General features: G+C 38.9%; 2 protein-coding genes and 1 non-coding gene across 3 annotated transcripts; 1 reads left to right on the forward strand and 2 right to left on the reverse strand.

Annotated features, from left to right (window-relative positions):
- Positions 1-1,045: 1,045 nt before the first annotated feature.
- On the reverse strand, positions 1,046-8,648 carry idua (alpha-L-iduronidase). The gene is made up of 14 exons (XM_022686832.2): positions 8,253-8,648; positions 7,586-7,726; positions 7,079-7,161; positions 6,678-6,785; positions 6,406-6,501; positions 5,511-5,713; positions 5,078-5,257; positions 4,676-4,892; positions 4,179-4,388; positions 3,752-3,873; positions 3,537-3,662; positions 2,697-2,773; positions 2,143-2,243; positions 1,046-1,753 (listed from the first exon to the last, which is right to left on the reverse strand). The coding sequence occupies exons 1-14, from the start codon at positions 8,399-8,401 to the stop codon at positions 1,653-1,655; spliced, it is 1,914 nt and encodes a 637-aa protein (XP_022542553.1). The 5' UTR covers positions 8,402-8,648; the 3' UTR covers positions 1,046-1,652.
- A 976-nt stretch (positions 8,649-9,624) lies between these two features.
- Positions 9,625-12,281, reverse strand: si:ch211-155m12.1 (uncharacterized protein LOC567653 homolog). Its single transcript, XM_022686822.2, has 4 exons — positions 11,908-12,281; positions 11,757-11,819; positions 11,221-11,268; positions 9,625-10,546 (listed from the first exon to the last, which is right to left on the reverse strand). The coding sequence occupies exons 2-4, from the start codon at positions 11,808-11,810 to the stop codon at positions 9,875-9,877; spliced, it is 774 nt and encodes a 257-aa protein (XP_022542543.2). The 5' UTR covers positions 11,811-11,819; positions 11,908-12,281; the 3' UTR covers positions 9,625-9,874.
- An 818-nt stretch (positions 12,282-13,099) lies between these two features.
- LOC111197439 (uncharacterized) lies at positions 13,100-15,388 on the forward strand. The gene is made up of 3 exons (XR_007428856.1): positions 13,100-13,518; positions 14,331-14,524; positions 15,154-15,388. It is a non-coding gene; the product is annotated as an uncharacterized LOC111197439 (transcript).
- Positions 15,389-15,614: the final 226 nt, after the last annotated feature.

Genomic DNA, 15,614 nt, shown 5'->3' on the forward strand with positions numbered 1-15,614 from the left:
TAGCAACTGCCTAGCAACTGCTTAGCAACCACTTTAGAAACGATAGCAACTCTCATACTGCTTAAAGTTCGTTCACGAACTTTGCCTTTTCTAGTTGAAACTGCTGCTCTGATTTGGTTCCTCAGTTTAAATCTGGTGTTTGTGTTTTGTTTCTCCGACAGCGAGTGAAGAGACCATCCTGAAGTGAGCTGCTGTGGTGGTGAACTGTGTGTTATGGACCCGTTCTGGAGGTCTCTGTTTTTTCTCTGGGGTCTTTCTGCCAATTTCTCTCCTCTCTGCCTTCTTCTCACCGTGTTTCCTCCCGCCGGCCACGCTGGACAAGCTCCTGATGATCGGAACTCTATATCGGAAAATTATATTAAATGATCAGTTTCTTTAGGTCAGGGGTGTCTAGTCGTATCTTTGTGGGGTCGGAGTGGCTGCAGGTCGTCTTCTCTGCTCAGCATGAGCTCAGACCTGCAGCTTCATTAACCCTCTGAGGATTAGACTGAACCCCTGCCTTTGATATAGATCATAAATAAATATATCATTATTTAGTTTTCTGTATCGTCTGATTTATTAAACAGGGCTTCCTCAGTTTTCTTCAGTTCCACTGTGGAATTTATTTTAGTTTTATTAGTCACGCTGTTCACTTAACTGGAGGAGTTAATTATAAATATAAATATTGGCTCTGATCATGTTTATTGATGGAGTATTTATAAATAAATGATGTTCACCCACAGAGTCTGCTCAGTGAGTTGATTTTGAAAGGCTGTGTTACTGCATGTGGTTTTATTGTGTAGGACGTAGAACAGAAACTGGTACTGATGCAAATCTGATCAAGCAGCATTTGTACAATAAATGTTTTATTGTAAAAACAATTAAACAAATCATTCACGTTTAACCCTCCTTTGAGGTATAGGACCCTCCTTAAGCTTTATCTTCTAGGCATAATTAATATAATAGTGTTTTATGTGTTCCACCTAATATTTTAGGGTAAAACAATATATAAAATGTATAGACAATACTGAGGTGCATATGTATATTACGGAAATATATTAAGTGCATATACAATATATTTATTCATCTTTATTTGCACATATTTACTGAAACTTAAAGAAAACATTTTTACAGCACTATTTAAAAAAAAAAACTTAAAACCCGCAAAATATCGTTCAGCTCAACTATCCTCCTACCTCTTTAAGGATTTAAATTATAAGAAAATGAATTAAATCTTAACTAAAACTTCTGGATTTGAGGTTGTTCCTAAAGTGTGTGTATTTTTTCGTTAATTAGTTGTTGCTGTATTACATTTTTGTGCCGTTGTTTGTCAACAACACTAAATATCAATCAAAACCCTAAAGAGAAAACATATTTACATAGGTGGCACACTTAAAAAATAATTTAATCCTTTTAATATTTGATTATTAGTGATCATATTTATTGATTTGAGTTTTACCCCAGCATATTCTACTGCACTCGGACTGCTGATGGAGAAGCAGCATGACTTGGATTCGAACCTGAGGTCCTCAGATCTTAGCTGAATTGTCACTGTATGCTGAAACACTCGGAGCTCCATCAGTAGATGTATATCAGTCTCAGTGTAATTAAATCGGATTCTCAGGGTTTAGTGCAGAATCGTACATTCAGTGTGTGTGTGTGTGTGTTGAGTATCAGCAGAGCTGAGTGTATTTCTCAGTAGGGGAATATTCTCCAGCTCGATCCCAGTAATCCACCACTCTGACTCTGTAGAACCCACACACCTCCCCACTCTCTAAGGAAACACACACACACATTATAGTTAAACACAGAGAGAAACAATCAGTGACTCTTAGTCCAAATCATTAACAGGGTGAGATCTCAGTCTGATTGTAAATGTGTGTATAATGTTATTTAGGCCTGTCAGGGTCACCATATTCTTTTAGCTGATATCTGATCTATGAAATAAATGTAATAATTGATAGTCATTTTAAAACCATTTTATGCCACCGAAATATTGATAACACTGTTGCATAACAATGCATTTAACATCAAACATGCTTTCAAATATTAAGACATTACCAAGGAATATAAAAATGTTTTATTCTTCTAAAAAAGTGAGTTATTTTCTGTTCTGAATTAAAATAAGTACTTTAAGCTTGATCTGTGTAACAGTTTAGTTACCTGGGCTGAAGGTGAAGGATGTGAAAATGGAGTCTCTAAAGTTGATCCTCTGGAAGGAGATCCCGTCTCTGGAGAACTCCACCTCATACGTCTTTATACACCTGAAAACAAGATCACACACAGATCAGGCTTATTATTATGACCACCTCCGTGTTTCTATACCCATAATACATTTTTATTTTATATAAGACCCTCTGTGGTTACACCACCACCACGCTACTCAGTGCTAATCACCGCAGTGCTGAGGATAACCACCCAGCACCCAAATAATAATAATAATAATAATAATAAAATAATAATAGCTGCTCTGTGGTGGTTTTCTATCCTGTTCTGAGTATTGAAGAACAGGGTGAAAATAAGGAGGAGAATAATAAAGTATACAGAGAAACAGATACAGAACTAGAGTCTGGAATTATTATACAACTACAAAGTGAAATAAATGATCAGTGGAGTTGATGTGGTCATAATATTGTGCCTGATCTGTATACAAATAAAACAATCACATTCATCCAAAGATGAATAAATAATAAATCTGTTTTTAGAGAGTTTCTCACTTTGTGCCGATGCAGTGATCCCTCCAGACGATCAGGACCTGGCCTCGGGTAATGGAGACGAAACGCACACCGTTTACCTACACACACAAAAACACACACACACACACTGAGAGTGTTTTCACACAAGCATTTGGTTTGGTTAAATCAGACTCTGGTGTACTGGTTTGGGTGGTTCAATTGATCAGGTGTGAAAACAGTAATCACACTCGGGTTCGGATGAAAACAACCGGACTGAGACCTGCTAAAGGGGGTGAGTCTCGGCCGGTTCTAAATGAACTCTGAAGCGCTGGTTCTCTTGTGGTGGGAACATTATCCGGTCTTGATCTGACCCAGATATCAAATATACTTATTTTATTTGAGCTAAACTGCTGATAAGGTGCAGTTTAATCTGATATATTAACCAGAAAACGCTAATTACCACAGCTATGAACAAATGCTGCCTCTGCTGCTCCAAGCTGTGCGCGTACACTGAGCGCGGTATGTGCTGCGTTCACTGCTTTCAGCCACGTGACTCAATTTTTATAGCATTCTGTGTTAAAGCAGCTTCACACTGCACAGATATACAGAGATACACACTGGAACACAGAATCTTCTCACTATATTTACTTTCTCGCTCCTGCACCACACAGCTCTGACTAGTAACACAAATAAAAAAAACTCATCAACTGATCCAGATTATAGAATCTTTCACAACTACAGGTGTGAAAACACCCTTTTATACAGTTCAGTGTCTGAAGAAGCGTTCTTCTTTAGTTCTAATCTAAATTAACATCACTAAAGTAGTTAAAAAGTGGCCAATACCCCACAGATATAGCATGGCTTGGCTGTAGGTAATCTCACCTGTCCAGGTGTGAGAGTGGCTCGGGAACACACGTGAATGAGCAGGATGGATGGAACGGGCAGTTTTACAGTCAGAGTTAAAACACCCGGCGCAGGAAACGGCTGTGGACCCTCCCTCTGAGCATCCTGTGTATCAGAGGGATTTTTATTGATTTTTATTACTAGTTTAGATGTAAAGATTGGTGTCAGAAGTGGTTCATTTAGTGTTGTGTTACCTCCTGGTTCCTGAGCTGTGTGAGCTGCTGCAGTGTAGGGTAATCTGGGCTGCCCATCTTCCTCCACAGCTCGTACGGGTTACTCGCATTATTGTCCATGTAGTGGGTTACATACATCAAATCTATAAATTAAAATTTTTAATTTTTTTATTTTGCTAAACCTTTCCTTTAATATAACATCATGTTATATGGTATATGAATAATCTCATCATACACTGAACTGTTTGTTTACACTATTCAGTTAATTATAGTGCCACCATGTGGAGTAATGTGCAGTAACTTTAGCAAGTCTAATTACGGGCGGGGCTTAGTAAAAAATCTCATATACTGCTCACTGAAAGTTCCAACATGGCAACTCATGGCAAATAACTCTCTGAGAATCTTAAAAGACAAATTGTTGTGCTGCCGGAGGTGTGTGTACACTGACCGGTGTGTGGGGGAGGAGCTCCGGTGAGGTGCAGGGTGATGAGGGTGGAGCTGTTGGAGGTCAGGTTGTCTCTGCTGTTGTAGATCAGTACAGTGCTCTGCCAGCTGTCTGCAGTGTGAGGGATCTGGGGCAGGTGAACACTGGCCAGAACCCCAACTGACCCGTCCACCTGAGAACCTCCAAACACCTGGGCCTGCACCTGCAGCTCACCTGAACATCCACAACTTACACTTAGACTAGTACAAATGAAGTTATAATTATATAATACTATTAAAAATATGTTTATATATATACTCTCATCATTAGAAAATAGCTGGAAGGAAACAATATGCAGCAACTGTGTATAGATAATATTGGAGTTATTATGGGATGGATTATCACAGGAGGAACATTAGGAACCTCTACAACTGAATATATTAATAGATAGATAGATAGATAGATACTTTATTGATCCCCGAGGGGAAATTCTAGAATTCTAATTATAAAACTTCACCTACCTAACAGGGCCAGCAGGCCCATCACAGTGAGGACGGGTTTCCGGAGCAGCTGGACGTGTGCTGGGTTTGTGTTGTTGATCTGAAACCGGGCTGTTAAGGTGCGCTGGGTGAACTGGTGGGGGTGGTAACTAAGGAAGGCGTTGTCGTTGCTAAGCAGGGTGTAGTTAACAGTGTTGTTCTGGTTGGCGATGAGCAGATCCTGATGCTGAGAGATCACCTACAGCCAACAACACAGTACAAAACACTGTCAGAATCAGAGTGTGGGTCATGTGAACATTACAGAGCATTATAGAGCGCCCCCTACACTACCTGTAGTGTATTATAGTCTGTCAGAATGAGCGTGTTGTGGATCATATGAACGTTATAGAGCATTATAGAGCATGTGTAAGTGTGTGTGTCCACCTTGACCACCATGGCTGCATAGGTGACATCTGCCCTCCAGGTGAGGGGTTTGTTCCAGCCCACCAGTGGATCCGCCTCGTCGTTATAAATGGGAAGAGAACGAAAATCAGGAAATCTGCGCTGGATCTCCTGCGCTGTGGCCACTTCCTGCTGCAGAATGGGCAATGTGTTGTTTCCACCCTGCAAAATAAAACACAAACATCGTCATAACACACACACATACAAAACTTTAAATTCAGTGTTTTTATATATATATTTTTCAAATGTTCTGCATCCTAGATTGTACATGATTTCTTCATAGACTGGATCACTTCACTATTCATGTACTATGTATCCTGATCTATGAAATATGACTGGATTGGGAAACTGGGAAATACTAGTTAAAGGAATCTTGAAGGAGATGTGTTTTAGGAGCTCTGTCTCTCTGCAGTACCTTCTTGTGCAGGGCGATGTAGTCCAGTCGGACTCCTCTCTGGCCGGTGAAGTAGTTGGTGCCGTTGTAGCAGTGCTGCAGTAAAGCCCAGCAGTACGGAGAGCGCGGGGGGTCTCGGCAGGCGTCCCCCGGACCCCCGAACTTCAACACGGGGCTGACCAATCGCAGACCCTCAGAACACGCATCATAGTAGTTCAGAAAACCTGCAGAAATTAAACACACTTCTTTGTAACAGAGAAACCATGAACAGTGGTGGGCAATGCAGGGTTTAAACAGTGGAGAAAACTATATACAGTGGTATACAGTATAATATTTGCCCCTTCATGGTTTCTTATTTTTCTGCATGTTTGTCTCTTAAATGGTTCAGATTATCAAACAAATGTAGATATCAGTCAAAAACAACACAAGTAAACACAAAATGCAGTTTTTAAATTAAGATTTTTATTATAAAGAGAGAAAAAATCCATTTAAGAACAAAAAACATGATTAAATGTTCTCATTGGACAGGAGTGATAAGCTTGTAAAGCTGTACATATAAGATAAAACTTTGATTATTCGTCCTCCCAGCTCTGCACTAGTAGTAATGTGTGATGGGGTAGGGTTTAGACAGTGGTAAGTGGAAGTAACTGAAATAAAACAATGTGTAACACTGTACAGTAAGTTATTAATTAATAGTACTTACAATAAAATGTCTCAACTCATAATTAATATAGAGTAGTTTCAATTCATTATTATTTACAAAAATTGGAATATTTAATAATGATTATTATTAATTTACTTTTTACTAGTGTCAATCAATAATAAGTTGACTAAGTTGAATAAGTTGACTACCTAATCATTTAATAATGTTTGTTACTGTCGCAGGTATTCTGCTGTAAAGTTTGTACAGTATTACCTTGGATGGTAATGGAGATGTTATCAAAGTCGTGATTATTCGGCTCGTTCCACGTCTCAAAGTTCCACTGAGACACATAACTGAGGCCATACTTCTCTACACACAGATAAACATATACACTTTACTACTTTATTTGGACCTACAGTTCAAAATACACCTTTAGAAATACTAAATTTAATATACAATCAAGAGATAAAAACACATTTATTCAGAAGTGTAACAAATGCACTAATTCAGAGTATAATTAAGTATCAGAGTTTTCTCAGACTGACCCGTGTATCTGTTGGCAATGAGGTAAACCAGCCGCCTCCACTCCACCACCTGCTCTTTATCCTCAAAATCAGTGAAGGTGTTCCTCACACTGCCCATCAGCTCAAACCCTGCAGGAGAAACACACACCCAACTGTCTTACACTGTTTATTTATTTATTTATCACACATTTGTCTTCACAATTTAGCTAAGCCTACTGTACTCTCTCTCAGACTCTGGCTGCTGATGGAGAAACAGCATGACCCGAAATACAAACCAGCAATTCTCAGATCATAGTTGCAGTGCATTAGTCCCTTGGACCGCTCCATCTTCCAGTCTTAATGTCTTTCCCCAGTGATATGTTAAAAAATGATAAAACAATCCATTATTATTAACTTCATTGAATTATTTGAAGAAGTCTTACCAGGCTTGAGTCCATTCTGGTACAGAAGTTCAATCAGTTGGTCCAGGAGGGTGAAGTTATAGTGATATTCTCCATTAGTAATCCTACATTACCATCAAACAAAGACCAAGAATATTATTAATACATTACATTAGCTGTTTGATACCTACAAAACTGAGTAATAATAATCTACTGTACATTTAACCTCTTCAGACTCTGTGTCCTCATATGGGGACATAACCTTTCTTCTTTGAACCATGATACTTAACATTTTATAATTTAGATCATTTGGCCTCAACATTACATTTAATACAACTGACTGAAACCAAGATGATGGGAATCCCAGTCAAAAGTTTCTACAGCCAGTTCAGACACAAACATGGGCCAGATAAACTTCTCATCAATAGTATGTTTGAAACTAGTTTATTTATGTAAATTAACATCTTTAAGCTCCTGTTTTACTCTATAATAACTCCAGGCTTCATTATCTGTGTGTTTCGGTGCTGTGTTCTCTCTGAGGGTCGTTACCGTGCTGATATCAGCTCCAGCATCCAGTGGATCCGGACCTGCTGCAGTCCGGAGTGAGGCGTGGAGCCGATCAGAGCCAGGTTCAGCTGCTGATCAATACTCAGGTCATAGTGGGCGGAGTCTGAGTGCGGCTGGGGAGGGCTACAGGACGAGGACAGATATGTTAATATTCTTATATATCTGCATGTCAAACAGTTAAAATATAACCAAAGTAATTTAGACTGGATTTGTAAGAAACTCTCTGCTGTAGATAAACTCTCCCAGTCAGAACCAGATATTTGAAGCTCTAAAAGCTCCTCACAGAAAAATATTACACCTAATAGTAACGAATACATAGGCTGATACCTGACACATAATTTCACCTTTCAGTTCTGAGAAGATCATTGGTCTAAAATGTGGTTTTAAAATAATAAAAATCATTTTTTACAAAATTTACCAAATTGAAAACCTCTGTAATATAATCAAGAGGAAGATGGATGATCACAAGCCATCAAACCAAACTGAACTGCTTGAATTTTTGCACCAGGAGTAAAGCAGCATAAAGTTATCCAAAAGCAGTGTGTAAGACTGGTGGTCTAAGGTCTGAAAGCTCTGTGAGAAATGCTGTCTGTAGTTTATAGGTCTCTTAATTATATATATAATAAAGAGTAAAACTGAATGTTCTGACCAGAATCCTGAGCTCCTCCAGAAGTGTGTGAGTTTTCTGAGGGGTTTATCAGCTTCAACCAGAACCTCCACAGAGGAGCAGCAGCCCGGCAGCGGGTTTATTACAGTAATATAAATAAAAATAACAGAGTTTATCAGTAAATAAATCATTTTATTCTCATTTCTGTGTTTCTGCAGCAGCTTCTGCTAAACTACCCGCTAATAAACTACATTATTTTAATACAGACCCGCGCGCTCTGTGTATAGTAAGGGTTTAAATACTGCATTATCTCTGTATTTAATGGTTTAAATACTGTAATATCTGTATATTTAAGGGTTTAATTCATTAAAATATAACTTTATTAAAGTTTAGCTGAAGCGGCTCTTCCGCTCCTCCGTTCAAAACAAACCGAAGAACTGAGTCAGAGCGCGGGGGCGAGGAGCAGCGCCGCCCGCAGGCCGGAGGAGAGAACTGCAGCCCCCGCATTATTTTGAGATATTCTCATTATTTTATCTAATTATTTTATCTCATTATTTTGAAATTTTCTTTTGTGGGGTTACTGTAAAGATATGTTTCTTTTATTTGTTAAAAGCTATTTATTTTTGTGAGTGGGCCCCGCTTCAGGTTCTTTAGTTTTCTAGGGTGTCCCTCTTCACATAATTTAAATGTTAACAATTGATTTTACGCTTATTGCTTAAACAGATATGTAAAAAAAAAATGATGTTGATGATGAGATATTATCTCAAAAGAATGAGTTAGTATCTTAAAAAATAAATTAGTTAATTAAAATAACGACTTATGAAAAAGTAATGATATAGTAGTTTACTTCATATTAAGAAAACAATGTGCTGGATTCTTTTTATTAGGTGGTGGAGATGTGCTTCCATAGTTATATGATTCTGTAAATTATCATAATGATATAAATTGATATAAATGATATAAATTATCGTATGATATAAATTTGTATTTTTAAAAATTGTTCTTTTTATGTAAGAAAAAAATGAATGATGTTCATATAATGACCCAAAATCTAGATTTAATACTTTTTTAGCTTGTGTATTTTCAAAATGTAAATTAATGCAAAATAAATTACATAATATATTTAAACATAATCTATTTTTACTGACGGCAAATTTAACATTTTAGTTCTTGTAATGTGTAGTGAATTAAATTGTTGCACTGCCATCTTAATGTGAATATGTATATATACTAAACAGTGTCTTCTGTTTAATTTTTTTTATTGAATTATTGTCAGCTTTATAATAATAGTAATAATAATCCTGCTGCCTTAAAAAAATTAAAATAAAGTGTTGTTATAATTAATTAATTAATATCTAAATTATATAATAATGACATGGTCTATCTAATCATCACACAGACACAATGACAACCATAACGCTTGCAGTGATTTACTTTTATTAATTTTTATTATGAATTAAATTCCCAATACATTTCGCACTGCAGTCAGAATACACACAAGCAGCTGTCAAACTGTGGATATCGCAAAATCAATAAATCAATCAATAATTATCGTAATTGATGAACAGAATCAGAACTGTAACACTGTAAGGGATTGATGAGTGTGTGTGTGTTTGTGTTTTTGGCCATTACTCCCAGTGCTCTGGCTGATCCCGGTTAGGGCCCTATACTGGGATGGTGGCCCCGGCGGTGCGCTCTCTGAAGATGATGGGGGGGGTGATAGCGATGGGCGGGGGTCTGAAGCCCCTGTTTATGCCGTAAGGGCCCTGGAGGTAGGGGTTCCCGTACAGGTTCCCGTAGGGGTTCCCGTACAGGTTCCCATGTAGGCTCCCATAGGGGTTCCCGTATGGGTTCAGGTAGGGGTTAATGAACGGGTACTGCCCCGTCGGGTAGATGAACTGGTTCTGAGGGGGGTTTTGTGGGTCCCGCTCCGGCAGAGCGGCCATCATCGGGACGTCCTGAGGGGCGAGGTTCGGGAGGGGAAGTGCTGCACCTGCTGGGGGCAGAAAAGGCATTGGCGGGACCGGCGCCCCCCCGATCAGAACCTCCTGACCCGGAAAGGCCGGCCGAGGGCGTGGCTGTGGAGCGCCGGCGCCGCCCTGCTGGGGGTTGGTGGAAATGAAGAGGTTAATCTGAGGGGTAGCGGGACCCTGCGCGGGTTTGGGTTCGAGCTGGGGGGCAGCCGGGGGGAGAGGAGCCAGAATGATGGCGGGTCTGGGCTGGAGAGAGGCCTGGGGGTCCTGGGGCAGCTGTGGAGGAACTTCAGGAACCGGGGCGTTATTGTTGTTGATCGTAGCCAAAGTTTCTTTCATTTCTGTTAGTAAAACACGAAGATCCTGACGGAGAAAACGTTTTAAAAAAAGTGATTAAAGTCATGCAATGTTTGGCCAACATAGCAAACAAATAAAGAACGCTTATATCAGAAATTGACTCATTGCTCCTCACTACTGTGAGCCCACAATAAATGGGTGAACAGAGCTAACGCTAAAGCTAAAACTCTAATTTAATACTGTAACTAACTACTTATAGCTGATATTCATTTGAAGGAGAAATTCAAAGTTAAATGGACTTGGGTTGTAGTGAAGCATGATAACGAGAAACATCATAAAACCTTTGCTAGCAAACTTTTATCTAAAAGCCCACCTCTGATCTCCCCCAGCATTCCCCAAATACAGTACTTTTATCTGATGCTCCCAACAGCCTTACAATGCTAGTGATAGGGGCATAAATTACCCATGCAAATAAATCACTGTTTTTACACCTTTAAAAACAAGCTCAAAGTATGTACTTTTTCAGATTTGCCATTAATTTTCTATTTTTCTATTGTCATTGTAGGTTAACTGTTGGGTTTAGATCATAACATTTTATCTATAAATATTTGACTCTTTTTTGTTTGGTGATGGCAAATTGATTACATTTTACACTTATTCTGAATGAAAGCTTAATAAATCATATAATTTTCTGTAAAGGTATTAAATGAAGTTAAGAAAAGCAGTGTAAATGTAGAGACCTCTTCTTCACTGGCATCTCTGGCCTCACGCTCGTGATGTTCCTCTACCTGAGAAATAAAAAACACTATCTGTAACACTGGTGCTGTGATCAGAGCTGATCACACAGTCAGAGTGGGTCATTTAATTATATTATTAATATACAACTGTTTTGTCTGCAGTGTAAAGCTGTATATTTCATACATACACTGTGTAACAATACATTTTTCAAGATTTATCCTGAATTAATACAGTAATACAAGAGTTTTTGGCGACCTCTCTGGTGAGAATGTGTAATTACACAAAGCAAGTGTAAGAGTACTGTCAAAATATATAGAGCAGTTACATTCAACAAACCTACCAGACCACTCTGTTTTTAGAATTTATATATGCATTAGACATTGCAGGATAAATCATGTTAGGACACTGATATTATTAACTACAATATTGTGGCCCCTCCCAAACTAAAAATATTACTGCTTTCAATATAAAATTAAAAAATCTTAAGAACTGCTGCTTTAATCTTCAAAAATATACAAAAATGAAAAGACACACTTACTGGAGCCGCAAGACTCAGACACAAACAGCTGAACATGAACACAGCCGACCTCATTCTCCCAGCCTGCGTCCAATCAGCACAAATCTGACTTTAATATTAAGTGTATTCATGCAATATAGTGTTTAATATCAGATTATTAGAGCAGACTTACCGTGTTTTTCTTTAGTAAGAATACTGAAGTTCTGGAAGTTTGCACTCTTCTCAAATCACAGAGTATCTTCAAAACACAAATGTCCTCGACTATAAAGGCCCATCAGCTCAGATTCATCCAATCAGAGACAAGCTTTCAGCTGGAATTTAAAAACAAATCTAATTATTGATGAAAACAAACACAGCTGAGTTTATTAGACCACAGATCGTTTATAAACCCAGTCTTACTGAACCTGTAATTTAGCTGTAATTTAGCTGCTGGTTTTTACACAACTGACCTTAGAGTTATTGAGCAATAAAACCATTTCTATATTAAACTCTGATCCATCATTCCATCAATATGATCTCAGACTGAGAGCAGAACCTGTTCACACCTGCAGAACCTCAGATCTAATCAAATCAGACCCACAGGAATAATCCCCATTACCATCTCACCAAAATTACTCACAATTACTCCTGTAATACTGACGCAACACACACACACACACACCAGCACCCAGGGGCGCCCGCCACTCACCCGCCACTCACCTGCCCATTCCTGCCTACAGACTCTACACACACTGGCCACTTTATCAAAAACATCTTTCACTGGCCACTTTATCAGAAACACCTTCCACAGGCCAATTTATTAAAAACACCTTTCACTGGACACTTTATCAGAAACACCTTCCACTGGCCACTTTATCAGAAACACCTTCCACAGGCCAATTTATTAAAAACACCTTTCACTGGACACTTTATTAGAAACACCCAAAACTGACCACTTTATCAGAAACACCTTTCACTGGACACTTTATTAGAAACACCCAAAACTGGCCACTTTATCAGAAACACCTTTCACTGGACACTTTATTAGAAACAATTAATTAGAATCTGCCTAAAATTGGCCATTTTATTACAAACACCCTAAAAAATTCTACTTTATTAGAAACACCCACTATGTTGTGCTTTCACCCACTGACCACTTTACTAAAAGTACACAAAAATTGGCCAATTTATAAGAAACACCTTCCACTGGCCACTTTATCAGAAACACAATTTACATGCCACTTTAACAGAAACACCTTTTATTGGCCACTTTAACAGAAACACCTCTCAGTGGCCACTTTAACAGAAACATCTTCCACTGGCCACTTTGTTAGAAACACACAGAAATTGGCCACTTTATTAGAAACCCCCTAAAAATGGCCCCTTTGTTAGAAACACTCACTATGTTGTGCTTTCACTCACTGGTCACTTTATTAGAAACACCGTAAAATTGGCCACTTTATCAGAAACACTTGCCTGGCTTCAGTGTGTAACTGGACTATAAGGAGGGTGTTTCCGATAAATTGTCATGAGCAGAAATTCTTTGGAAATGCAAGCTGTTGGTACACCTGTGGGAACAGACACACCTGAGCAGAGCCAGAGGGAAGTTGTTACACCATTACCCACAATCCCCCAGCCTTAACCACACCCCATTACCCAGCCCACAGCCCATAATAACTGCACAAACAAACAGCACCTCAACACCCAGCCGTGACGTGATGGAGATAAGAGGTCAGCGCTGATAAAAGCTGGAGGAGGAAGGTCCTGCAGACAGCAGGGATAAGAGCCGAGTCTGCTGCTGCAGGTGAGTGTTATCCTCCTCACTCATCTCTAACTCAGGAAATCCTCACTTAACTCTTATTCACTTCATACAACTGTAAAAATACAACTTATAAAACAATAAAAATCTGCATAAAAACAACCTAATTTAATGCACATAGTGAATACAGTGCACACTAAAAATCATAAATATCAATTTTACATTTAAACACGACTGAATGCTCTAATAAAATACAGTGTATTATATATAATAGTTTTTTTTTATGAAAGAACACTACAGAAAATAAAGTTGTATATAATTCAGATTAGTCAGTGCACAGCTTATATAACAGTATAGATTTACTCTTCTGAAAAATCACTCAACACAGACAATAATATCTAAATATTTACAACAAAATTACCAAAAGTGTCCAAATTGTGCCCAATTGTGTCTTAGTTCCTCCCTGTTTTTTACATGTCCATAGAAATTTATGTAGAATATATTTAATTTTTTAAACAAGTGTGATCATAGTGATGATAGTGAAGACGATAAAAATGATTATAGTAATGATGAGGATAGCGATAACAATAGTGACGATAGTAATGATGATATTTATGTTGACTATAGTGATAATGATGAAGATGATAGTGATGATGTCAATGATTATAGTGATGACGGTAATGATGATGTGATGAAAGTGATGATGATGGTCATGAAGATGACAATAGTGATGATGATATTCATGATGACGATAGTGATAAGTATGAGACAGCAGGTATTATCAGTGTATCTGTAGGGTAATCATGCAGGCTGTGAGCTGTGATGTGGGTCAGTTGGTGATTATTGTGATTTTTCAGGTGGGAGGTCGGTGATGAGGTCGGTCACGCTGCTGCTGGGCCTGCTCTCCGTGGTGCTCTGTGCTCCTGTATGTATCTCACTCTGTATCAACACAACCCTAACCTTTAATTACAGTGATCTAAGCTGTAATTAATCACAGTGTGTTTCTGTGTTTCAGGCAGGGAGGAGGGGGCCCAGTAATCTGAGCGTTGAGGTAAAAACTCTTTACTAAAGTTACATCATACAGTTATCAGCTAATTATCGAATTACTCTACAGACCTGCATTCAAATCCTTTTTACAAATCAAGAGAAACAGATCTTACTGCAGCTGATTTATCAGAGCTGGGGATCTGGTGCTGATCAGATCTCTGGTTTAAATCCCGGTCATGCAGCTTGCCATCAGCTGCTGGAGCCCGAGAAAGCTCAGTTGGTCTTGCTCTCTCTGGGTGGGTACAGTACAGTAGATGGCACTCTTCTCTTTCCCCTCATCACTCCTAGGGTGATGTGGATCAGCACAAGGCTGCGTCTGTGAGCTGATGTATCAGAACCGAGTCGCTGCGCTTTCCTAACTTCACATGTATCGGAGGAGGCGTGTGCTGGTCTTTGTCCTCCTGGTGTTGGAGCATCCCTATTGATAGGGGGAGTCCTAATGAGTGGGTTGGGTAATTGGCTGCGTAAATTGGGGATAAAATGGGTAAATTAGGATTCTCTATCCTGGATAGAAGATGAGATTGAGAAGATTCAGAGTAGGAATAGTTTTATTGAGTTTATGTTTTTGTTTAATTGGTTGAAGTTTATTGATTATTGTTTTTGAATTCTTGTCTTTGTGTTTAATTTGAACAGGACCTGCTGCGGGTTCTGCCGGTCCCGGTGCCCATTCCGCCGGTACCCGTTCCGCCGGTGCCGGTTGCGCCAGTTCCGCTTCCGCCCGCACAGCCCGTCATCTACCCTGAGATCTACGACCCTTTCAGCTTCTTTAACCCTTACGTCCCCTACAGTCCCTACATCCCCTTTAACTCATACATCCCCTTTAACCCTTACGACTCCTACCTACCGCTACCCATCTACCCTCAACTTCACACCCGTCCAGCCAGTATGATCTCATTCTTCTGAAGCTTCCGGCTTCTACATTCATCATCTATTTCTGATACATCGTCATTTTTAGCTCATAGAGTTTCCATAAATTTATGAAGCAGTTATTGTTAATTTCTACACAAGCATTCTGTACTGTGTAATTATTACTACACAATAATTCTGTAGTTTCCATCAATAATTCTGATACAAACTGTTTACAGAACAGCACT

This window comes from Astyanax mexicanus, chromosome 22 (genome assembly GCF_023375975.1).
Source record: "Astyanax mexicanus isolate ESR-SI-001 chromosome 22, AstMex3_surface, whole genome shotgun sequence".
In the NCBI taxonomy this organism is placed as follows: domain Eukaryota; kingdom Metazoa; phylum Chordata; class Actinopteri; order Characiformes; family Acestrorhamphidae; genus Astyanax; species Astyanax mexicanus.

Excerpts from the sequence above, each read along its gene's own strand:
- si:ch211-155m12.1 (XM_022686822.2), bottom strand. The coding sequence starts at position 11,810 with ATGAGGTCGGCTGTGTTCATGTTCAGCTGTTTGTGTCTGAGTCTTGCG. Across the intron at positions 11,269-11,756 it reads GTCTGAGTCTTGCGGCTCCA|GTAGAGGAACATCACGAGCG; the intron begins GTAAGTGTGTCT and ends TTTATTTCTCAG. Across the intron at positions 10,547-11,220 it reads GAGATGCCAGTGAAGAAGAG|GATCTTCGTGTTTTACTAAC; the intron begins GTCTCTACATTT and ends TTTCTCCGTCAG.
- idua (XM_022686832.2), bottom strand. The coding sequence starts at position 8,401 with ATGATTTATTTACTGATAAACTCTGTTATTTTTATTTATATTACTGTA. Across the intron at positions 6,786-7,078 it reads CCAGAATGGACTCAAGCCTG|GGTTTGAGCTGATGGGCAGT; the intron begins GTAAGACTTCTT and ends TTTCTCCTGCAG. Across the intron at positions 3,874-4,178 it reads AGCTCCTCCCCCACACACCG|ATTTGATGTATGTAACCCAC; the intron begins GTCAGTGTACAC and ends TTTAATTTATAG.